This window comes from Mizuhopecten yessoensis, unplaced genomic scaffold (genome assembly GCF_002113885.1).
Source record: "Mizuhopecten yessoensis strain PY_sf001 unplaced genomic scaffold, ASM211388v2 scaffold6967, whole genome shotgun sequence".
Lineage (NCBI taxonomy): Eukaryota > Metazoa > Mollusca > Bivalvia > Pectinida > Pectinidae > Mizuhopecten > Mizuhopecten yessoensis.
In genome coordinates, this window is record NW_018406814.1 from 236,533 (window position 1) to 263,174 (window position 26,642).

The 26,642-nt window shown below is 36.3% G+C and overlaps 1 protein-coding gene across 10 annotated transcripts in view; it reads right to left on the reverse strand.

The window, feature by feature from the left end:
- Positions 1 to 4,353: 4,353 nt before the first annotated feature.
- Positions 4,354 to 26,642, reverse strand: part of LOC110452885 (myomegalin-like) — a 79,912-nt gene continuing 57,623 nt past the window's right edge. For 7 of the 10 annotated variants that reach the window (XM_021501610.1, XM_021501611.1, XM_021501612.1 and 4 more), the window contains 14 exons: positions 25,714 to 26,227; positions 25,311 to 25,413; positions 23,834 to 24,822; positions 23,155 to 23,507; positions 21,748 to 22,403; positions 21,228 to 21,334; positions 20,671 to 20,886; positions 18,513 to 18,662; positions 16,881 to 17,120; positions 16,062 to 16,234; positions 13,939 to 13,947; positions 9,502 to 9,645; positions 9,081 to 9,219; positions 4,354 to 5,495 (listed from right to left, as the gene is read on the reverse strand). In XM_021501610.1, the coding sequence (XP_021357285.1) occupies positions 5,350 to 5,495; positions 9,081 to 9,219; positions 9,502 to 9,645; positions 13,939 to 13,947; positions 16,062 to 16,234; positions 16,881 to 17,120; positions 18,513 to 18,662; positions 20,671 to 20,886; positions 21,228 to 21,334; positions 21,748 to 22,403; positions 23,155 to 23,507; positions 23,834 to 24,822; positions 25,311 to 25,413; positions 25,714 to 26,227 (3,939 nt within the window). In that variant the 3' untranslated portion in view covers positions 4,354 to 5,349. Of the gene's footprint in view, positions 5,496 to 7,602; positions 7,875 to 9,080; positions 9,220 to 9,501; positions 9,646 to 13,938; positions 13,948 to 16,061; positions 16,235 to 16,880; positions 17,121 to 18,512; positions 18,663 to 20,670; positions 20,887 to 21,227; positions 21,335 to 21,747; positions 22,404 to 23,154; positions 23,508 to 23,833; positions 24,823 to 25,310; positions 25,414 to 25,713; positions 26,228 to 26,642 lie in introns of those variants that run through there. The other 3 variants (XR_002463236.1, XM_021501609.1, XM_021501608.1) reach the window with 3 other exon arrangements.

Here is a 26,642-nt window from a genome sequence, read left to right on the forward strand (position 1 = left end):
GCCAGTAACATATGCTGGGGTGATGAGCTACCAAGTTTGTTCAAATGAATGACCTTTACTTATATTCAAGATCACATGGGTCAAATATGTTAAAAACTTTAAACAACTTCTTCTGATATTTGGCCAGTTACATATGCTGGGGTGATNACAATCGACCCCTGTGACCTTGAATATAATTGAAGGTCATTCATTTGAACAAACTTGGTAGCCCTTCACTCAGGCATGCTACTGACCAAATATCAACTCCCTGGGCCTTTCGGTTATTAAGAAGAAGTCGTTTAAAGTAAAATATTGACGCCGGACGCCGGACGGACGGACGACGCGCCACGGCATAAGCTCACTTGGCACTTCGTGCCAGGTGAGCTAATAACCAAGAAGCCTAGAATAATGTTATTTGGCCAGTTACAGGCTGGGATAAAGGGCTTCAAAGTTTGTTCAATTGAATTGCCTTAACTTATATTATCTTTCCACCCACCTCGGGCACTCTTTGGTTTTCGTGTGATAAATGCTGTAGATATTGTGCAGATATTTCAACCAAATTCCGTATGCACATCCGACTCATGCTAAGTTTGCCAACCGATGTGATTTGTGCATATTTATGGATAATTAATGAGGTATAAGGCTTTTCTTCTTCAAGTTTCAAGCTATACATTATGTCTCAACAGCACGATACTCGCATGTTTAAACCTAACCTCAATAATGTTTACCTACAAAATGTACTGCAAGCGGGGGATATAAATTCCACGAATTTGCTTGTTTAGCTTAAGTTATCGAGCTTATCCGGTAGTGCAGCATCCATCGTCCGTCAACTTTTCCTTTTAAACGACTTCTGAAGAAAGGAAAAACATTGATATTTGGCTGGTAGCTTTCTTAGTTAGAACCTGACAAAGTTTAAAAACAAATATGACCTTGACCTACTTTCAAGGTCACAGTGCTCAAATATGTCAGAAACTTCAAACAATTTATTCTGAAGAATGGAAAGGCCTAGTGTCATGATATTTAGCTGTTAGTTTCTAGGTTAGGGTACGACAAACAAAAATGACCTTGACCTTCTTTCAAAGTCACAGTTGTCAAATATGCCAAAAACTTCAAACAACTTCTGGAGAAGAACTGAAGGCATAGTATCATAATATTTGACTGGTAACTTCCTCAGTTAGAGCCCTACAAGCTTAGCGAACATAATTGACTTTGACCTACTTTCAAGGTAACGGGTCAAATAAGACAAACATTTTAAACATTTTATTTTTTTAAGCTGCCCTAAAGTTTACTCATTTAGGCCCCTGATAAGGACAAGCCACTTTCTTTTGCAAAGCTGAATCAACATGAAATCACCTAGCAACATTTTCTATGAAATTTGGTTGAAACTGGCCTGTTGGTTCTTCAGTAGAGGTTGTTCAAAGAAAACGTTTACAGATAAAAGATGAATGATCGATGGAAACAAATCACTTGGGTGAGCTAACAAAAGTTGATCAAGCATGAAGAAACTTTTAATCCAACAAATAAGACCACAAAAAACACATGTTCATCCTGACATTTTATTGTCATCATTTTTTTGTCATTTGTGATGTGGATGTCAAACAACAAAAAGCACATTCAATTTGATAATAAATAATCCAACAAACTCTCATTGGTAAGATAGTGGTTACACTCTGCGTAACATGTCTCCATACAAATATTTGGTAACGATTACTCTCATTGTAACTGAGGACTCCACAAAATAGTGGTTACTCTCTTACTCTCGGCAAATATGTCTCAACATAATAGCAGTTACTATCACTCTCAGCAAGTATTTCTCTTTAAAAATATTTGGTAACCATTCCTCTCAGAAAAAACATCTCTACAAACTAATGGTGACTGATACTCTCAGCAAAAACGTCTCCACCAAATAGTGGTTACCAATACTCTCAGCAAAAACGTCTCCACAAAATAGTTTGATTGTAGTCTTGTATACTCAGCATGTCTCAAAAAAGTAGCCATAAAATGTCTCCACGATATGGTAGATCTGTATAAAAATTATTATGCATACAGATAATTGTGATAAATAATCATTCAGCGTATCAAACAGATCTCTTGAAAGTGAACATTAAAACATGCTACTTCCCACAGTAAACATATCAGTAATTTATACTATACAGCAGTGTTTATAATTATAATACAGACAGGAATCATTCTACAAATCCATTCTATTTAGTATCAACTAAAATCTACATGAAAATCACATGACAAAAGTATTTTCTTAATTCATTTCTTTAAAGTAATCTTAAGGAAACAATACGACTACAACAAAATCATCGTGTTATCTCGTACACACCAGTATTTGTTTAACACTATATATTTTGATTGGGTATCTTTTGAAAATAAGTCTACTCCACAGGAAGTGTAACTGACCAGATTTTATGAAACAAAGTTTAAATGAGAGATGATAATGAGGGTGAGCTCAAAACTTTGGTCCCTTATCATATCTGTAATATATAACTAATGATAATGCAGAATTGTACAATATGCCAGGAAATGTTCGTCAGAATATTTTGGCCCTCTGCTAAGTGTAGGGTGAACATTGATCTGGATGGTTTCCTGGTATATATACAGCAAGGCTAACAGGTAGTAACATAACCTGGTCATCATGCTACCACACTAAAAGGATGGTCAGGCATGCAATGGCATTCCCAGGTAAGGAGCAGGACAATTAAAATAACATCAGAACTGTAACTATTATATAACATCAGAACTGTAACTATTATATAACATCAGAACTGTAACTATTTATATAACATCAGATGAATTTGAAAGTTGAATGTTGCACAAGCTTTGACTTTTTGTTTTGGCACAACGGCCATTTTGAGCTTTCACTGTAAATATCTGGAAGACTGACATTGGAAGATTTTTTTAATATCTATAAGTTTGTCTGATCATCCACTGAATATCAAAATGTGTGGAGTAAGCATGAGGTTCTAGGATTGATCTGTTCCTTGCAAATCCTTACAGTTGCACAATGGAGGCGTGGGATGCATGCTGAATTGTGGCTATTTCAAGTGCCATGATGGTATGGAATGGGAAATTAAAACCATGGGCACGGCACAGAAAATAGAACTGACTTGGGTTCCCGCTGTTCCAGCTATAAAGAGGTAATATATCTGAAGTAACATTTTCTCATAAACTTTTCAACTGAATGTCAAAATGAGAGAAAAGTGTACACTACACTTAGAATGTTGACAATTGTTGCTTTTGAACTCAAGCAATGTCATTAAGATAATCTATCAACAATGATGTGAAGGAGACATATACCTCTGGGGAACTCAGTACCAATACATGCATCTGATGGATATTGTAAATAAAGAACGAAAAATGTACGAAAATGCAACATGCAAGGATCTGTACAGAAATCATAATGTTGGCCAATTTCAACACTAACTATTTATATTTAATGAAACATGTAGCGGTAATATTGTCATTGTAATATTGTCATTGACGTAACAATACAAACAACATCCTGGCGAAGGTGTTGCGGTAATGTAACACTACAACACACATTGTCAGTGACGTAAGAATACAAACAATATCCTGGCGAAGGTGTTGCGGTAATGTAACACTACAACACACGTTGTCAGTGACGAATACAACATAACATGCAGAGTCAGGTAGAGACATAACGACACAAACAACGTACAGGGGTTGGTGGGTCACAGTCTTATTTTACCAACACAGGGGTTTTCCTTTGTCCTTAGCAGACTCATAACAAGACTCCAGGAAATAACATCCGACAACAATAAAATATGAACTGTCAATGGATATCAGTACGATGTTCCTTGTATACCAGAAATACATTGAGGTTTAATATTTGAATGCATGACATTTTAAATGACAGAAAGAGTTTAGAAAAGATGGCAAGACAAGTGGATATGACATGTATGTCAGTGACTGAAAGACATGAAATTTGTTTACTTACTACTGATCTAACTACCAGGTACATATTTATGTATTTATCATAATATACATGTAAACCATAATCATTGTATCATTGTATATCATACAAAGCTGATTTTCTTAAAGTAATGTTATGACTCACAATGAGTCATAACTGTGTTTATTAACAAAAAGATGAACAAAACCAAATCCTAGGATTGATAGCAAGAAATATGTAACTGAAAGAATGAAACGTGCTTTATGTATCATTACTGATGCTAAACTATAATACCTCTAGATTTCTGACTCATTTCTTTCCAATTGATATCGCCCAAAATTCTGGTGTGTCGGTCATAGACATCACTTTTCCCCTCCTCATTAGTTACTGAAATAGTGTCAGCTTCATTTAGATGTCAATACACGAGATGCTGACTCTGAGAAGTGTGTTAAGTCAATCTACACGTGTAACAGTGGGCTCAACCTGCCACTGGCACCTGTAGAGAGAATTGCACATTCAACCAAGATATCCCAAGTCCAATGGTGCTGAAAATTCTATCTGAAATTCACTGGTCTAAATCACTGCTGTGATGTCACAAGTCAATAGTGCAATGACTGTAATGTTAAAATTAAGAAGAAAAATAATGTCTGTACTCTGACTGGCACCAGTTTTTGTAGTGCTTTTATAGAATTAATTGGGTTTTTTTTTATCATGAAGGTAGGCAAGAAATAGGAGGATCTACCCCTGCAAATGGGGTATAGAAAAGGTGATTCAAACGGGAGGCATGAAATAATGAGGAAAACTCAGGTTTCTATAATTTTTCTTCCAGAGGGTTTGAATTTCCTGATCTCTACCAAGGGTAATATTAAATTAATACCCGTGCACACAATTATACATACACCTGATACATACATACTGATCATTCACACTAAAGAAGAAAAGTTATGATTGACGAGATGTGTGTACCTGGCCCATACAATTACCTGTAACAGTGACGGGATGTGTGTACCTGGCCCATACAATTACCTGTGACAGTGACGGGATGTGTGTACCTGGCCCATACAATTACCTGTAACAGTGACGGGATGAGGCCATGTTTGTACCGGACAGATACATGGTCTGTATGTTAAGTTGACTAACAAACAACAGCAGTCAACATAGGCAACATTGTTAACAAAACGTGACAACAATATGATGACTTTGAGGTTTCATCAACAACGGCTCTCCAACAGTGACCCCCTTATATTAACGTGGACGACAAGCCACATCGAGTTCCTCTTCATTCAACAAACTGACCTAAAACTTGAGTTGTATTACATATTTAGGACATAGTTCACACTCTTTGTCGTAGCATTTCTTATCATCACTGTCTCTGGGCTATTCAGTCTAATGAACCAAATGTAACAGTCAAACACACACGCAATGGTCACTACTCCGGCCGATTGTTATCAGCTGTAGCTAATCTCACTGTCCGTATCCACATCCCGTAAAGGTTGGCCTCTGGTGATAGAAACAAGCTGTCCTGAACTGTTGCTGGGAACATCTTTCTCAAAGTTTGTCCTCGCCTTGGCTACCACTTTCGTTGTCTTTTTCACTATAAAAAGATGTATATAAATCTGATATCAATATCACACAAAAATAATTCATCAGCAACGTTCTCACTGTTGAAATGTAGCAGAAATAGGTATTTTTGTGTCTATAAATCTAATGGTTACAAATAAAATCAATGTTGATCAGCTCAAAAGAATGACATCTGTAGCGGTACTGTTTACACACTCTGTAATTACAAAGGAATTTAAAGTATTAAATCTGAATTTTTTAAATGTTATTTTTAATTGATAAATGTCTTACTGTCTTACTAATAAGGAGGTTAATTTTTTTTCTCTCTTACAAGTAGCAAAATATCTTTCTAAATAAGAAACCTTTCATTTAAAAACTTTGACAAAAATCGCAAAAAACAATCTAGTATGATACACTAATAATCGGCAAATAAATGTCTTCCCTCCGTCTACTACGTACTGGACTAACATGAGTGTCAAAATGAAGTGGGGGACAGCTACAGCTAAACTTATTGTTTGTCCTAAGTTCAAGCTGAATGTACACTGAGGTAAGTCATTACTGGCTACGCCCTCTCTACCAGTATGTATCAAGTGGAGGGAGTTAAACGGGTAGGTTCTACTTATAGGTATTGAGAAAATAACCCAAAGAACAAAGCTAAAAGGAAAATATTCTGGGAAAAAGGGGTTGAGACAGTTATGTTAAGGTGTGCTTAATGATGATCTTGTAAACCAATGCCAACACAACACATCACACTACTAGGAATGATGGGAAGGTCATCAAAAACAATGGCTGTCATATACAAAATAAATCTGGTTATATATCTCATTACGTTTGTGTAGACAGTTAATGTAAAATATCACACATTAAAATCAGGTGTGCTATTGAAACTGTATTTCTTAATTCATAAGCTTTACATGCCAAGCACTGAAAAATCAAGCATACTGAGTATTGCTGAAGCAATACATGTCCCCTACCGGCCCCCGCAATCTATTAAGATGCAACAGTGACCTCAACCTAGATCCGAGGACCTTGAAACTTGAACTTGTCCAATATATTGAAATTTTTTACAATAATGTGAAGTTTGACTAAAATCCATGAAAGAATGAGGCACTAGAGTGCTGACAAAGATTTTCTAAAATAGTAATAGTGACCTTGTCTTGCCCCGATTACCTTGAAATTGTCCAAGATATTTAAATTCTTTACAATAATGTGAAGTTTGATTAAAAACTAGGAAAGAATGAAGGCGCAAGAGTGCTGACAAACTTCTTCGGACAGACAGCGAGGAAAACTTTAGGTATTCTTGTTTTCTTCTCCCTCCCTGCCACCCCCACCCAGTTTCACCGGTAAGGGAATAAAAATACTAAGAAATCTTATTTGTTGATTGTAAAGGTATCTTTACAAGTGTGTGAAGTTTGATAAACAGGCAAGGAAGAATGTTAAATAAAATTTTCTATTTATAGTAACTGTGACCTTGACCATTTGACCTTAAAACTCGAACCTGTCCAACTCAAACTTGTCGAAGATATTTTAATTCTTTATGAGTGTGTGCAGTTTGATTAAAATCCATGAAAGAATGAAGACACTAGAGTGCTGACAAAGATTTTCTATTTATAGTAACAGTGACCTTGACCTTGATCCGATGACCTTGAAACTCGAACTTGTCAAAGATATTTTAATTCTTTATGAGTGTGTGAAGTTTGATTAAAATCCAAGAAAGAATGAAGACGCTAGAGTGCTGACAAAGATTTTCTATTTATAGTAATAGTGACCTTGACCTTGATCCGATGACCTTGAAACTCGAACTTGTCGAAGATATTTTAATTCTTTATGACTGTGTGAAGTTTGATTAAAAACCAAGAAAGAATGAAGACGCTAGAGTGCTGACAAAGTTTTTCTATTTATTGTCATAATGACCTTGACCTTGATCCGATGACCTTGAAACTCGAACTTGTTAAAGATATTTTAATTCTTAACATGTGTGTAAAGTTTGATTAAAATCCATGAAAGAATGAAGGCTCTAGAGTGCTGACAAACCTCTTCAGACAGACGGACAGACGGAGAGGAAAACTATAGTCCCCCTGGTTTCCCGGTAGGGGACTAAAAAAGTTCATGATGAAGAGGAATGGGAGAAAAAAAGGAAAAAATGTTAGTCTTATCAGAAACATACCAAGCCAATTAGTTGTTATCTCCCTCGAAAATAATTCCAAAATATCATTGTAAGACTCATAAAAGAATGTTGAATTAATTAAATTGAAAATTAAAATCAAATTCAGATTCTGTCAAGGGAGATAACACTTGCATCTCATTATTCTGTCAGGTGATAAAACCAAACCCAAGCCACACATGAACACCAACCATGCTGGCAGTTTGAGGTTCTGCCTGTAAGTCAAGCAGCAGTCGAAAAGCTTTTCATCTGTAACAAATTGACACACCAACATACAAAACCATAACACCAACAGGTTACCCATTCCCCTATTTAGTTCCAACATACAAAGCAACATTGAGAGTTCCTATCCCTCCATAGTGTGTCTTAAAACCATGTACCAAGATTATTTGTAAATACAGTACCAAATGTAATAAATTTCACAAAAATAATTTTTTTGAAAAATTTGGAAAGTCAATCAAAGCATATTTACGAAAATTTCATTTGATCATATACATAGAAATTGATGATGTAATTATATAGTAGGACTAACATCTTCAATGATGTCATTATAATTCAGCGCTTCCTAATGAGATTCACACACAGGTCATTGAACTGTACTTTGTAAATAATAAATCCCCATCATCATGAAAAAAATATACATCAAAAGTGTCTAGACTTTAACTTTAAACAACCTTCAAAGAGGATTTTGTTAGACAAATAAAAGTTGTGAAGAATTAAAAAAACAACAACAGTATCTTAAATGAATTATTTGACTCTTGATATACATTGTCAATTAAAAGCTGTGTCTTACTGGTACTGTGTATTCATTTAATTCTCTAATTTGGAGAGAGAAGCGTGTTTCTTTGTTGTAATGTATCACCAGAAATGATTGTTATAATCTATCTGAACCTTTCGAACCTACATATAACCATTTAAATCGGGGACAGGTTTTTGAGACACCCTATAGTACCAACAGTACAGCAAACTATTTGAGGAGGCAAGTATCATGGTGGCAGTGATCAGATGTTCATTCAAAGATAGTAAATTCCAATTTTAATCACTGGCAATCTCATTTAAGTGTAAGAAAGGATTTGCATACCAAAAAAAACACCATCAAATAACCCAAAGACACGGAAATAAAAATGGATGTTAATAAAGCTGTGTACAGACATCAAATAACCCAAAGACACGGAAATAAAAATGGATGTTAATAAAGCTGTGTACAGACAACAAATAAACAGCAAATCAATCTGATTGAATCATTTTCCCCCAATTTTAAAATATAAAGAAAACATTACTAAAACACTTTAACTCATTCTTCCCTGAAGACACATTTGAACTTTTCCAATTCAAAGGTTGGAATAGGTCATATGAAATTTCAGGGGTGAATGAGTTATTATAACATGGTTAAAAAAAACACCCCAAAAACATGATGAGATCACTAAGAGTAAGAATAGCCCAGTGTCTACTCACACTGACGATGTATTATCTCCTCCATACTCTGTTTCTGTTTGTTACTGGTATGGAGCCGAGTCTCAGCATCCTGTACCATCTTCACCATCAGCTCATACTTGGACTGGATCGTAAACAGTTCAGCGCGTAGGAGTTTGTTCTACAATAGTAATACATGTGGAATATGAATCCAGCAATACAAGGTTGTTAATCTGTTTTTGAATTTACTGAATGTAGTTACAGGTATAGAAATTACATATACTGGTATGAAAACACTTTAAGTAAGCTCAAACACCTAGAATTCATATACATTTTGCATGTTAAATAACCAAGTTTAATCCCATTTATCCCTTGTTATGAGTTTGTGATTTGACCAGTAGTAAATAATTTGTATTTTGACCAGTAACTTAGAGAGCAATAATCTATTAAATGAGACACTGACCTCCGCCGTGACTTTGGCATCACTACCACCCTTAGGGAGCTGGGTTGTCCAGAAACAGCCAATGAGAGATTTCTCTTCATCCAGACAGATACGAAGGTTTTCGGAGCTGAGGGAGAGTTCCTTCAAGGTACTGTACTCTACACTCTGTAAGTACAAGAAACTTTGATTAAAACAAGCACCTCATACATTACAAGAGTCCTGTGGGTCTTGATGATCACCCAACTCAGGATAGGAGATATTGTTATTGGCATTAAGAAAACAAGATATTTATGAAGAACCCTTGAAGATTGTTGGGTCAAAATGAAATTTGTATTATTCTTCATGAACTTGTGAGAAACAGCTATTTGTGTCACTTTCCCCTTATAACTACCGATGCAATGTCCCATTTTAGGTCCCTTTCCCCTTTTAACTACCGATGCAATGTCCCATTTTAGGTCCCTTTCCCCTTTTAACTACCGATGCAATGTCCCATTTTAGATCCAAGGGATATGACACAATCACCTTACACTCTTCATGCCTATATACCTTTCTGTCAATAAAAGGAAAAAGCTCAGGCACTATCAAAAGTTTTTTTTTTATTATTTTCTTTCAAAAACAAAATTCTCCCTTTTCGGCTTCTTATGATAAGCTATTAAAATAAAACCTATTAAAAACGTGTCCAATTAACCCATATATAGGTTTGTTTTCATAATACTTATACATTTACCAATTGGGTGCACCAATAGTACATTCTCCATTTCTCAGTAGAATTTATTCAAATTTTGTGGTTATATTGCTTTGAAGTAAAAAAAAATTTCTGCCACAAAAAAAATATAGGTTGTCAAAATTTTAAGGATTTTAAATGGAAATTTATGTAAAAAGGAGTGAATTTTGAAAAAAAAATGAACATAGATTAGTATTGCATTAATGTATATCAATTTCATAAATGCTGAAATTGTGTAAAATTAATTATTTATAAACGATTAAAAATTGACATTTTATAATAAAACCATATANAAGTACAGAAAAATGGACACATGTGACTCATTGATTAAAAAACAACTGAATTAATGCCTGGATTGCTTTGCAATACTTTAATAATGAAAGAACACACTGTTCTGTCAATAATAAGCATACAATATTCATCAGTTTAATATTAAACATTAGAATATGCGGAAATTGTGATACTGTCTCCCTACATTGGATTTTCAACTAGGGATGTACTTCCTTCTTCCGTTTAGCAATACACTCCTATAACCTTAAGTACCGTAAAAACCTATGTAATTTGCGCACTTTTTTCTCAGAAATTTTATACCCAAAGTGGGGGGTGCGTAAAATACACAGGTATAGAAAATTTCAAGTTTTTTTCAGGAAAAGATCGTCAATTCTTGGAGATCGCCATCTTGGATTATCTCCCTTGGTACACGGAACTCAAATGACGGTCAACAAACTTTATTTATGTCAAACATTAATAAAAGATACAGTTGATACATATGTGTTGTTATCTGAGTTTATGTGAAAAGTATTATTAAATAGGTAACCGTTAACAAAGAAAGTTTAGCCAAATTCCTATGCCAGAGAATCGCCGATCAACTTATGACTTTACGTTTCGACATCTCGGTGCGTTTCCCCATACTATTACGAAAATGTAGTTGTTCAATTTAAGCTCCGTTCCAAGTAAGTTCTGTTAGTTTTTTTTCAAATCGCCTATGCGTATAGCATGTTTTTTTCTGGCTCACTTTCATGTTGATCTTGCGTCTAACATTACCTAAACACGTGATTGATAATAACCTCGTGAATTATTTCAATATTTATGAAATGAAACATCGTAAAAATAGTCTGCTTTAACTATTTTTTTCCTTGGAGTAGATTTGAAGAGGATGTATTGATTGTCCACGCTTCTAGTATAAATATATTTTTTATAATCCCTTATCAGTCAAATCAGTCTGTAGTTATGACAATGCAGTAATTCACTTCGTAATGACTTCGTAATTCACGCCACGTGTTGGTGAGTAAAAAAAAAACCAACACGGTCCGTCGATCGCGACTGCAAATCATTTCAATTAGTAGAGCTATTGTTAACGGGTAATCACAGATATAGTGTTAGCTAATTGTGTGGCCAAAACATATCGCCAAACCACAGACTTAGGTAATCTAATTCCGTGGCCAAACTGAACTGTGACATGACCTGGTTTGAAGTGACGATACCCAAGCCGCCATGATGAGCCCTTCTCACTGATCGTAATTATGATCAATAAAAGGTATCTAATTATGTCTTTCACCAGGAGATATGCAACAGCGGTTACTAAACATCGAATTACTTATTAATTGATGTGTTTTTGTAAGCAAGTAAATGTTTTATGTAAAATATTGCTAAAATGAATTGATGTATGCCGATATGCGCACACGTGTGTGTTATGTGTGTGATCAGATAATTCCAAGAAAACGAACAACAAAATACACATTTTACGTAAGTTTCTTTTTGGTTTTTTATATCTTTAGATCAATGGAAAAAAAATCATAAGAAATATATTTAAAAAAAATATATTCAGAGATCGATTTTCGGAGCATGAACATCGTTTTTTTTTCAGATTTTTTGGGTGCGCAAAATATTTGAGTAGAAGCTTTTTTTCAGATTTTCAGCCTCAAAAAGTACCTGCGCAAATTACACAGGTGCGCAAATTACACAGGTGCGCAAATTACATGGGTTTTTACGGTATGTACAGTAAACAAGCACATGGGGATATTGAGCAGTAATTGCATTCATGTACACATGAATTGGGAGTTTCCATGGAAAGATGCATGTTGGTGTTTATAACCATAACTTGGATATATATATATATATATGATTGAAAAATGATACAAAAAGAGGAGGATCGAATCTGCCGGTAGTGGAGATAGCTCAGTCTGACATATTGTTGCCAATAGTCTTATTGACCAACACTGCAGGGTCTATACTTCATTTTTGAATTTTTCTTTAAATTTCTGTTGCATTATGTAGAGTCAGAGTTTGTAATAATATTTACCAGTCATTTTTTTATTCTTAAATTTTAAAATGTTTCTTTCTTTTTAATTTCTATACAGTACAAGAATATGAGGCAATGAAATGATTTCATTTCTTAATTATCTCAACAGAGATCAAATGTTTGGTAGTAAACTAAAACACATTATCAATGATTGATGAAGTTTTTTTAAATAATTGAAATAGGTTACACATTGAAAGCTGCCTCATGTATTAGTTATGTACTCCCGGAGAAACTCTCTTGTCTGGGAATATTAGGATAAGCTAATAGTATAGGGTTGCATGCATGCACTGTAGACCAGTACAGAGAGACAATCTAACCGTGCTGGGGGCATATAAACATGCCTCATCGGGATGAAACCCAAATCCATATTTATCTCGTATTGATATAAATGTGTAGTTGAAAAGAGAAATCAGTAATTGCCATTACATGGTCTTTGCTGTTAAGAAGCTAAGCTTAAGTAGTATGAATATCTAATAAATAATATACATCTGGAAAAGGAGTCAATTTGATTTAGTTTTATTTATATTTATAGTATGTTACTGAAAACATCTACAAAACCAAAAGGACATGTCTGGAAAGATTGGGAAACCCTTATGTTACAATTTCATTAGTAAAATCTTTTTATATTCTAAGCTAGTGTGGCTTATATGACTCTCACCTGTACAGGTAAGCTATATATTTTTTAAACCTTTAAATTAAGTTTGCCAGGTATGCATGACTTAGATATCAGTTCAATCAGTCTGTTCATCAGTCGTGGACATATGAGCTTGGATGTTTTCTGACTTACTCATCAATACTTTTCGGTAACATGCTGTAAGTGCAGATAGAACTAACTTAATTGACCCCAATACATTAAATATAAGATAATCAACCATTACCACATGTAAATATAAGCTGTACCTCCTTTACCAATACTAACTACAGGGACCGTTAGACAGTATTTCAACACGAACATTTTCTCTAGTCTAACTTGTAAAATGTCAAAGCCTCTTATATTTTAATCAATCTCTCAAGATACATGCAAAATGTATCAAATGAAACACCAGGAATTTGAAAAGAAAAGAAAAATATTTGCCTGTTTATATAATCTAGAAGCAAAAAGTCACAAGTATTATCTGATGGCTTTTTCAATACTTGATCGGGTACTTTTAGATGTGCATGCGATGATATCTAATCATTTTCACACTTTTACTTTAATTATCAATGTTGCATTACTTCACCCAATTTCTATTACCGGGGTATACTGATGCATTTCATAATCTGGTTTAGACTTGCAGCAGCTTTATTTGGGAGATATCAATGAAATCTAAATGATGTATTGACACAAGACAGCGTGCACGGTAAATACCAGGAGCTAGTTATGTATGTTATAGGGGCACTGATTAGAACCATGCATACAGATGCTAGATTTATTCTAATGTCATATCTATACCTTAATGAGCTGAAAACAAAGAACAGAAAATCGTTAGTAACGTTGAATTATTTAATTATTTTACCTGAAATTAAAACGCTTGTTAAGACACCCATATTCTGATAAATATGTAGATACACACACTGTATTGATTGAAATAAAATAATAAACTCATGGAGACCAAAGAGTGAGAGGATGGACAGACAAACAGACAGACATATAGAAATAGTTGGCCAATGAACCCCAAAATCGGCTAAAATACTAGCAGCTCTATTTTCTTGTTAGTGTGTTTATTTACACTGTAATTTTAGACAAGAGGCCCATGGGCTTTAACGGTCACCCGAGTTCTGATATATTTATACAGAGAGTTATTTTTTGTTTTTAAAACATGAACAGAAGTATTATTCAGAATGACAAAAAAACAATAAAACAACCTTATTCAATATCTAGCATACAGATTTAAGACTTAAAAGTATTTGAAACTAGCACCTCTGATTCTAAACAAGGGAAATGAAGAAATTTTAGCACACTGACTCCTTTGGACGCCCTTGGGGATAGAGCTGGCTCAAAATTTCAAAGTATCAAACTGTCAACACAGGGTTATAATTCCAATCAAGTTATCAACATGTAATATTCAAAGTATCATTTGCCACAATAAATTTTGCCCCCCCCCCCCCTTCCCACAGGGGGGGAAACGTGAGACCCTAGAGTCATAAAATTCACAATTTTGGTAGAGCACCTTAAGACCCTTCCATCTATGAAGAGTATTTGATTCTACCATATCTGGGTCTTAAAATATTTTGAAATTTCAGTCAATTCAATCCTTTTTGGCCCCACCCATCAGCCCCTGGGGGTCAGTCAGGGCTGATATGTGCATACAATCAAACTGCTATCCAATACTGATAATACTAACCCAAATTGAATTACTTCCAATGGAAATTAAACAAATGTTGGTCCAAAATGTGATTTCCCTATATATACTATAGTAAAGTTTACCCCCTTACCAGGGGGAAACGTGAGACCCCAGGGTCATGAAATTCACAATTTTGGTAAGCATCTTAAGACCCTTCCATCTATGAAGAGTATTTGATTCTACCATATCTGGGTCTTGAGAAGAAGATTTTGATATTTCAGACAAATTGACCCTTTTTGACCCCACCCATCAGCCCCTGGGGTTCAGTCAGGGCTGATATGTGCACACAATCAAACTGCTATCCAATTCTGATAATACTAACCCAAATTGAATTACTTCAAGTGGAAATTAAACAAATGATGGTCCAAAATGTGATTTCCCTATATAAACTATAGTAAAGTTTACCCCCTCCCCAGGGGGAAACGTGAGACCCTAGTGTCATGAAATTCACAATTTTATTTAAGCACCTTAAGACCCTTCCATCTATGAAGAGTATTTGATTCTTCTACCATATCTGGGTCTTGAGAAGAAGATTTTGAAATTTCAGACAAATTGACCCTTTTTGACCCCACCCATCAGCCCCTGGGGTTCAGTCAGGGCTGATATGTGCACACAATCAAACTGCTATCCAATTCTGATAATACTAACCCAAATTGAATTACTTCAAGTGGAAATTAAACAAATGTTGGTCCAAAATGTGATTTCCCTATATATACTATAGTAAAGTTTACCCCCTCCCCAGGGGGAAACGTGAGACCCCAGGGTCATGAAATTCACAATTTTGGGAAAACACCTTAAGACCCTTCCATCTATGAAGAGTATTTGATTCTACCATATCTGGGTCTTAAGAAGAAGTTTTTTTTTTAAATTTTAGTCAATTTGACCCTTTTTGGCCCCGCCCCTCTGGGCTGGGGACCATATCCTCCACTATTTTTGTTGACCTTTGGCCATGGAATGTTTCTGCAAAATTTCATTGAAAGTGGTTAAGCGGTTTTGGAGAAGAAGTCAAAAATGTAAATTGTTTACGGACGCAAGACGGATGACGACGGACAAAAGGCGATTGCAATAGGTCACTTGGGACTTTGTCTCAGGTGACCTTATAAAGCTGCATACAAATAGGCTCAATTTATGCTGATGACATTTTATTTTCCCCAAAAGAAACATGGTTTAGAAAGCGTACAATGTACTAATTCAAAATGGAGAACTTTTTATCAAGTCTACTGTGCCTTACCTCAGAGGTCCGCATGGTTTTAAACACTCGCAGCCTCTCCTTGATTCGGGCCTCAATGCCCTTCAATACAGTCAAGGATTCACAATTTTCCTTCTTCAATTTTTCATAATCATCCAGTTTTCCAACAGCAAATAAGCACCTTAGATCAGAGTCAATCTTTATTCCTGTCAAATCTGAGGAGAAAAAGTTTCAACCATACATTTATGGAAAAGAGAACTACCTTGTAATAAAATGTATTTCACATCAAAATAGTTTTTGAAACTGTTATACTCAGACAAGTTCTGCTAGTAGGTAATTTATGCAGTTCGGTTTATATTAACAGGAAAGACGGCCGTATAACAGAGGGTTAAATGTATCAGGTATGACTTTGCTACTTTGTTAGGATGTGAAAACTTAAGTAATGTTACAAAAAACACAAATTGAAATTAAACAAACTTTTCTCACGAGAAAAATCTTTTTTAAATCGCTGCGGCAGACTTTTACAATCATTGTAAGGAAAATCAGGTAAGTGGATACTGATCACCTTGATTTCTGTACGTTCAAAGACTTTACAAATGAGAGGTTTTTTTCTGAAATTTTCCTGCTAAAGTCTTTTAATTTCTGTTTTTTCCCCATAAGGGTCTCTTATTCCGAAATACACAGAGCCTGAATTAAAGACTGATTGCTAGGTTTATTACAGGTAAGATACAGTTTAACAAATCATGGATTTTTAATTTTTTTAAAGGTGCTATGACTTATACCGATGAACAAGTGGGAATATTGATAACGTAAATCACATCTTTCCTGGTCTTGATAAAGAAGTTTCTCCACAATAAGTACCTGCGACAGAGCTAGGGGGATCGTCAACATAATATGATAAATTCCCTTCAGACATCACGGGCCGTGAGTTGTATCCCAATTTTGCCAGGTCGACCAGCGACTGGTGCAGAGTGCCCCCTGGTGAGGACTGCGACACACACAGCTCCCTCTGCTGGCTGAACATGACATTTTCAGACGACATAGGAGGCCATGTTGATATACCGAAGCCAGACAAAGAGGGTGTATCACTGGGGCAGGAGACTGTTAGGGGTGAAGTGAAGAAATCCAAGTTAGGTACACACACAGCACAAGCTAGGAGTCAAGACCACTACATGACTAGCCCCGTGTTTCATATCATTATTAGTGGAGACTTAATTTTATCAAAGTGTTGGTATAGAAGCAGATCTAGACAAGCTATCAGTTTCTATGATTATACATGTAACTCAATTTCTGTCGATATATAGTCTTGAGCAGGTCTACTCACTCTTCGCCATAGAAATGGTCAACAAATATTAGACTTGCTCAAGTCCATTGGCAAGAAAATAACCTGTAAACCAGTCTAAAACAGATTAAAACCGTTTTGAATGATTTTAATTCACTTTTAAAAGTATAAAATAGTCAGCATGTACATTTTTTCCTCTAAAACTGTTAATAAAATCAAAGAACTGGCAAAGTGATCTTGACTCCAAGATGTAAGTCACACATGGATATATTTCAGTGAGACCCAAAAACAGTGTGAGAAAAAAGTTCAACGAGTTGGTGCAAATACACTTAAATTATGTGAATCAGATAGAATTTTACGGAATTAATATTTAATTCCTATTACAATAGTATATCCAACTAAAGAACCACATGAGTATCAAGATGACTTTATTTTGTGAGAGGTAGCCTACCACAGTCCCAATCAGTTTATCAACCCACTCCCAATAGGATTCCAATGAGAAGTATCAATAACATCTCTCTAGGGCTGAATACAGGTACGTAAAAGTTTGTCATATATACAATGTCAAAGAAAAAGTCACTGGATTTCTCTGATCAATCACCGAGCAAATCACCATCAAATGAATGGGTAAAGCTAGTTGTCAATGCCGAAATGATTTATTGAGCAAATATATGTGTTTAAATAAAATTACTATGTTTTTAGATTTTATAGGAAAGAAAAACAATGTCGAGATGACTCCCAATGAATGTGACATCAAGTTTCTAAGAATATATATGTAAATTTTTGTCCTCTTAATTGTCTATTAGGTACCAAAACTAGACATTGTAATATGTGATATTTTCCTGTATAAAATTTATTTTATTAACATCATCATGATTTCATGTGGTTTACTGCTTATATTATTACACACAAGATTAGAAACACACAGAGCTAAAGTTTCGAGAAATTTCTGGTAGCATATTTGTCTACCATAGGATTACCAGGTAGACTTTTTCGTTTTTTTCTGACTGACCAGATTCCTTACAACCCATATTACATACGCAGTATAGCTTCTGATCAGTCAACATGGAAAGGTTACAGAGAAACACTTCAAATGATTTTAAAAGTTAGAAAAGTAGTTTGAACCAATACCTGTAACACTTAGAAAAATAACCCATCTATATTAGATATTACTTCAGGTTATCTGTTCCTGTTGTTAAGGTAACACTTACCTGACATGGTGTCGCTACTGTTGGAAGCAAACGATCCACTGGCTGACCTTGACCCCATAGGGACTTGATGACTCTGGACACGTCTGATGGTCAGTGCTCCATTTACATATGGCCTCTCTGGATTGGGCTGACCATCTGGGACATCAGTTCCTAGTGAAATGCAACCAGAAACATAAACTCATGATTACAGCAGAAGTGAGACGGATAAAATTTACAGTTGTAAATAAAATTAAACATTTAATAGTTAAATAATGAGCTACAGATAAATATTCATCCCAACATTTTATCTGGATATTTTGACCTTAAATGATCTTAGCTTTTAATAGGACATTAAACAAAACTAAACCATTCTAAACCAAACCATCTGGATATTAAAAGGTTTATATTACTGGTGATTTTATCAAGAAGTACATAAAAATTCATAAAATAGCAATCTAATACATTTTAATTGTTGAATGATTGTAACATCAAAAGGTTCACAGCATTTAATTGGGTGGGCCAGACTTCCTTGACCTCGGAGTTCAGTTCAGTTGTGAGTGGTAATAAAATATTGTACTACTGCTAGAAGGGACAGGACAGACCTCCTTGGCGGTGAAAATATTGGTAGTTGTTGGGTGTGGGTCTGTAAAACTTACAATGTAGTCTTACCATTAGAGACTGCTACCCTTGGTGGTTGTAGTGACAGTAACAAATATAACCTAGTTTTTACCATTAGAGTGTGTGGGACTGTTACCCTTGGTGGTTGTAGTGACAGTAACAGATATTACCTAGTGTTTACCATTATAGTGTGTGGGACTGCTACCCTTGGTGGTTGCAGTGACAGTAACAGATATAACCTAGTGTTTACCATTATAGTGTGTGGGACTGCTACCATTGGTGGTTGTAGTGGCAGTAACATATATAACCTAGTGTTTACCATTATAGTGTGTGGGACTGCTACCCTTGGTGGTAGTAGTGACAGTAACAGATATAACCTAGTGTTTGCCGTTAGAGTGTGTGGGACTGCTACCATTGGTGGTTGTAGTGGCAGTAACAGATATAACCTAGTGTTTACCGTTAGAGGGTGTGGGACTGCTACCCTTGGTGGTTGCAGTGACAGTAACAGATATAACCTAGTGATTACCGTTAGAGTGTGTGGGACTGCTACCATTGGTGGTTGTAGTGGCAGTAACAGATATAACCTAGTGTTTACCATTAGAGTGTGTGGGACCGCAATCCTTGGTGGTTGTAGTGACAGTAACAGATATTACCTAGTGTTTACCATTATAGTGTGTGGGACTGCTACCTTTGGTGGTTGTAGTGACAGTAACAGATATTACCTAGTGTTTACCATTATAGTGTGTGGGACTGCTACCATTGGTGGTTGTAGTGGCAGTAACAGATATAACCTAGTGTTTACCGTTAGAGTGTGTGGGACTGCTACCATTGGTGGTTGTAGTGACAGTAACATATATAACCTAGTGTTTACCATTATAGTGTGTGGGACTGCTCCCATTGGTGGTTGTAGTGACAGTAACATATATAACCTAGTGTTTACCATTATAGTGTGTGGGACTGCTACCATTGGTGGTTGTAGTGGCAGTAACAGATATAACCTAGTGTTTACCGTTAGAGGGTGTGGGACTGCTACCCTTGGTGGTTGTAGCGACAGTAACAGATATAACCTAGTGTTTGCCGTTAGAGTGTGTGGGACTGCTACCATTGGTGGTTGTAGTGGCAGTAACAGATATAACCTAGTGTTTACCATTAGAGCGAGTGGGACTGCTACCCTTGGTGGTTGTAGCGACAGTAACAGATATAACCTAGTGTTTACCGTTAGAGCGTGTGGGACTGCTACCCTTGGTGGTTGCAGTGACAGTAACAGATATAACCTAGTGTTTACCGTTAGAGTGTGTGGGACTTCTACCCTTGGTGGTTGTAGTGACAGTAGCAAATATAACCTAGTTTTTACCATTAGAGTGTGTGGGACTGCTACCCTTGGTGGTTGTAGCGACAGTAACAGATATAACCTAGTGTTTACCGTTAGAGCGTGTGGGACTGCTACCCTTGGTGGTTGTAGCGACAGTAACAGATATAACCTAGTGTTTACCGTTAGAGTGGGTGGGACTGCTACCCTTGGGGGGTGGAGTGACAGTAACAGATATAACCTAGTGTTTACCGTTAGAGCGAGTGGGACTGCCATCTTTGACAGTGAAGTAATTGGTGGTTGTAGTGGTGACTTGTTGAGGACTGGCTTGGTGTAGAAGGTGTTCTTCCAGTTTCTGTCGGAGGGCATTGTTGGTGTCAATACATCTCTCCAGCTGGACACGGAGGTGTCGGATTTCCGTCAGGAGTTCGCGGATGTCGAAGCCTCCCAGGGGTTTACTGCTGCTGTCTGTGTGTCAGGATTAAAAAGAAAACATTGCATAAGAAATATCTTTTTGACATATAGTCACCAAAAATGTTTTTTGAATAATGTCAAACATATTGATATCAATTTTATTTTCTTCCAACACCTCAAAGTTTACTTATGATACAAGTTTGGTGGCGATTCTTCATCTTCAATGTAGTTTGACTAAACTTAATATGTAAATAAAAAATATAATTATATATATATAAGTAATTCGTATCCTACGGACATACCTCCATTAGGATCCAGTGTTATATGGGATTTTACCGTCTATATTACTTCTTTGACCCATATATAATACAAGTATGTATAGATGTTGATAATACCTTCAGACTGTAGTTTCTCATACACACTGAGTTCCAGTTTGAGAGTCTTATTTAAGTCTTGGTTCTCTTGTGCTTTCTCCAGCATGGTTTCCATCTCCTGCTTCAGCCTAGAAGTGCAAAACAAACACCATCAAACCAACAGTTGTTTACAGCATATCTCTGTAAATGCACATATTTTAGCTATTAACTTATTGCAGCATTTTTCATGATACAAATATTGAGCTAAGATATAATATGCAGCAACTGAACTTTCTGTATACAGTTTCCTATTCATATTGCTGGTGGGCTAATTCATCAATGAGCTTTTCTATATTAAAATTTGATAATGCAATAAAATTTAAGTGCACTAAAATAAATGAGTTTACAGTTGTCTGATAAAATATATCAGAACAGTTACATAAATAAATCTAGCCATATTTTTCATTAAATATAATACTTTCAAAATACACCATTGATGAACAAAATTCCCCAACATTATTGACCCCAGCCTAGAACTCTCCTTTCAGCTATCTGCCCTTACCTGTCAACTTCCTTGCTGCTGTGTTTGAGTTGAGAGTCAAGTTCTTCGTTGCGTGCCACTAGCTTACAGTTATCTTGGTCTAGGATCTCATTCCTCTGTACCAGGCGATTGTTAGCCTCATCCTTCTCTGCCTTCAGCTGATCCAGCTGCTTCACCTTCTCATTAAGGGATCTTACTTCCTTGTCATATTTCAGAAGAGTGTTGTCCTTGTTTCGCATGTGGTCCGCCTGTTCATGTACGACACGGCTCAGCGACTTCATTGCTGTCTCCTTATCAGTTATTGTCTCCCCTTGCTGCTTGATGATGTCAACCTTTTTATGCACTTCATCCTTGAGTTTCCTGATGACTTTCTCTCTCTGTTTCACAACATCTCCCTGGTGTTGAATGGTATCTTCCTGTTTTTGCAATTCTCCTTTCATAGTTTTTATGCAACTTTCCTTTTGTTTGACCTGTTCTTCTTGTTTTTTAATGCAATCTTCCAATTGAGAGATTTTCTTTTCAAGGCGTTCGGTGGACTGTTCCAGTTGAGCGATTTGCTTACCCCGCCGTAGAATCATGTTGTCTTTGTCATGCATGTCTTGGTCCTTCTGCTGCCCTGCAGACTCGTACATCTCCTTCAGTTTGGTCTCCTGTTGATGGAGACTGTGCTCCTGTAGCTGTTAACACAAGTGTCAGCAGACAATTTTAATAGACAGAGTCGAATGTATTAGTGTTTTCAATGCTACATATACTGTGACGTACCTCTCACACCAGGTGTCAGCAGACAGTGATAAATGTCACCGCATGTTCAACATGCTTTGATATCATATTTATATGAACATGTAATAATATATCAATTTATCAATAATAAAATATTTAAAAAAAAAAATGTTTTCATTTTCAATGCTTTTTTTTAATATAGAAAATACAAAAATAGGATAAGCACAATATCTCTTAATATTCAAATTGTATTACGTGCATTTTGTAAAAGATTCTTTTTTGTCATTATACAAGAATAGTTTTGACCATACATTAATCAACAAGGCAAAGTATTGCAAGGCAATCCATAGTCTCCCACGGTTAATGATTTCTTTATTGATATAGGTCAAAAATCTGGTTACTCAAGGTGAAATACTATAGAAGATATCTCTGGACAAACTTTTCTAAAAGTTGAGGTCATAGGACAACCATAGGCCCATGTAGCTTCCTTTTTACTCTTGCCACTCTGCCATTCCAAGATGTACATGTACAACAAATCTAGTAACTCCAGATGAAATAGTATAGAAGATATGACCCTCACAACTCTACTGACAAGACAGAAAGATGGATGGACAGAGTGCAAACCTATAGTTCCCCGGGTCCCTCCTCCGGGAACTATAGCTGGGGGACTAATAAGACTCACCTGTAGTTGCCATGACCTAGCCTTACCTGTAACTTTTTGCGTAGCTGCTCCAGTAGATTGTCCTGCTGTTCTATCCGCCTCTGCTGTAACACACATGTCTGCTCCTGGCTGCGGACATTCTCGTGCCACTCACGGATAGAGACATCCTTTTCTGGCGTCTGTGTTTTGATGTTGGGACTGCGAGTGTGTTGCTGTTTTGTATCAGACAGTTCCTGCTGTAATTTTTGTATGGTCCACTCCCTCTCCTGGATGGTGATGATCTTGTCACGAACTGTTGACTGGTTCTCCTTCAGTTGCTGTTGTAGCAGACGGATTGTCTGCTGTAGTTCGGTGATTGTCGTCTGTTGCTTACTGTACATGTACACGTTTTGTGTGGAATCTGCAATTATGTTTACAACAAGTAACAATTGTGTAATCACTTTTTTTTAAAATTCATACAAGTGAGATTTTTGTGGACATGATTTTATTAAGCAATGCCATGCACATGAATCTTAAAAAATATTTCCTTCTGCCCAGAGTGAATTATGAAGAAATAGTAGCAACTGCCATCATCACAAGGTCATATAGGACGGTCATAGGGAAGATGGCTAAGTAGTACGACTGCTAAGAAATACAAAAGCAGACATTTTGTAGAAACAGAAAGCTGAAAGCCTCTATTTGAAGTGACATAATATCTATTGTAGACAGATCCATAGTTTAACTAACCTGTTGTTATCTTGTGCCCATCCATGTCCAGTTCCAGCTGATGTCTTAGTCGGTCACTGTCCGTGACAGAATGCTCTAGCTTTATCCGTAATGCCCGGAGTTCTGACAGATGTTGACGCAGCAGGTCTGTGTCAGTTTCCTGTTTACTCTTTGAGCATGGCGACATTTTAGTGGGTGAATTCTGAACTCCAATGGAAGTGCACAGATTTTCATACACATTAAGTTCATCTTTTAGAGTTTTGTTCAGATCTTCCACAGCGCTCAGTCGAGCCCGCAATGATTCTACCTCGCCCTCTTCTCTCTCAGATTTATCTAAAATACTAAACTCAACATGACGACCATCAGTTGCTTTTGCAATCTTTGTAGGTAGAGAAGTATCTCCATTCAACTTGAACACAGGTGGGGTCAGCGTATTGTCAAACATCTGTCCGTCTGCTAAACGTCTGTTGTACATAAGTTTTTCATCTGTGTCAAATGCACTAATATAAATAGAGGAATTTTCCTTGTCCGACTCAGTTGTGCTGTGTAAGTGACCTGGGCCTTGCATGAAATCATCTCCAGACAAATGAGAAGAATGGTAGCCTGTTGATCCCTGACTGGAATCAGCTACGTCCTCAACAATCACAACACCTTCCTGTGTCTTGTCTAATCTAAGATGGCTGCCATCTGTAAAACTGCTACCAGTCATGTGACGCATGCGCTCCGGTGACCTGAGACTGCTCACCTGACTAACTTGTTCCGAGATTTGTGAATTACTTGGAGATCTGTTGGAAAGTTCATGTGTTCCTTTGGACATTTTCCCGCTGGGAGTGACATTTCCGTCAGCACTACTGACTGTAGATGAGGATTTCGGCGACTCCGACTTCCTGTTCATCTGATGGAAGTGAAGCAATTCCTGGTGTAACTGGTCAACAAGCATGTTCTTCTTGCGTAGTTCATTGGTCAGTTTTTCGACCTCCAAGTTCTTTTGTCGTAGACCTTCTGTTAGACTGTGCAAAAATATAAATATATGTTATTTCTCAACATACAAAAAAGACAGGCAAAATTAATAAACAGAGAACATTTTTAAATTTGCTTTTTACTGTCTGGTGACACACTGTTAGCAGTTAAATTTGTTTTCTAAATATAGATGTGGTAACCTATATAAATGTTCAAGTGAAATAATGCAATGCCAATGGAATAATCACTTTTATTCTTAGGTGAGTATAGGGAGTTTTAAATAGGAGAAAAATGACATTTTAAAACTGTCATCATCTCTGAAATGTCTTTTGTATCAGTTTACGATATTGGATTACTTGACCAAAAAATGTTTTACATCTTTGTATAAAAAGATATGGCTCAATCTTTAAAGTTTATAAATATTGTCATAAAATCCTGTAATAGGTACAAAAATTAAACAAACTTCCCTCCGTACAAAAAGATCGGTCACAATCTCACACCATACAATTGTTGATAAGTTTGTCAATTTTACACATACTTTGTCTCGCTCCTACGCAGAGCCTCATTTTCAGCTACCAATCCTTTACTCTCGTCTGTCTGCGGTTGATCAGAGGTGACATCATAACTTGCGTCAAAGGAATCTACAAAGTTACAATAAGGACACAATCAATACTATTCTAGTTCTCAAGGAACGTCTTATTAGATTACCTTAATTAGTTTTGTTAATTGTGTTTCAAATGGTTTGACTCATTAGACATTAGTTACACGTTTAAGAAAAAAATGATGGTCCTTTATTTTATGAAGTTGAGCCTTGGTATATTCAATTCAATAAACATTTACGCATGCACCAAATAATACCCATGAAAATGTGGTATTTAAAGTAGATAAACTAGTCAACCTTGATAAAGAAAGAGCCTGACTGACATTGTACAGGTACCTACCCAGTATACAGGTAGACATATTACGGACGATGGTCTTCGACATATCCACCTTGTGTTTCATTCCACGGACCTGATTGCGATCGCCGTCCTCGTCTACATACACAAGTTCAGTGAGAAACGTGCTAACTTCTTCAAGCCAGTAGTTCAGCTGGGTACAAGAGTTCTGGGTATCTGAGAATTTTTTCCTCAACATGACAAGCTCAGATTTTTGGGCCTCTAATATTTCGTGAACAGACGAGTTTTGGAAGGCTGCAATCTTTTCCTCTAGGACCGCAGTCTGTGCCTGACTGTCTTTGAGCTGTAGTTGTAAGGTATCTGCGTTGTGGTGTTGAAGCTGTAGAAGTTTGTGCTGAAGTTCTGCGTTAGTGTCCTGCGTCTCTTGTAGATTCCTCTGCAGTGTCTCCATCTGTTGGTACAGGTCCTGTAAAGTGTGGCGCGACACTAACGTGTCGTCGAGGCTGTGAAGTGTCTGGGCATTCTGGTCCAGTCGGTCTGTTGGGCGTTGCTGCTTTTCCTGGGAAAATAACCAAAAAATTCATTATATGACTAACTTAAATATTTAGTTCAGGCTAAAGAGATCATACAACACTTTCCATTGCTAACATGGGATCACAACACACAAGTTTTACCAAAAGATTATTATAAACATCTTAACAAGAATCATTAAAAGTCTTAGCTCTACATGTATGGCTCATGAACAACTTTAGTTCTTATATCATGAATTTTTATGCAAGATACTGTCATAACTTGCTTTATAAGTCTATATATAAATACAGGATGAAAATACTTGATACTTTTAAACTTTACTGAAGTTTTGGAAATAAATTAAGTAACACATCACACACAACCTACTATGACAAGGAAACCATGCATTACATTTTAACTGGTGCATCAGTTTGAGTCATAACCTCTAAACCCATACAAATAGG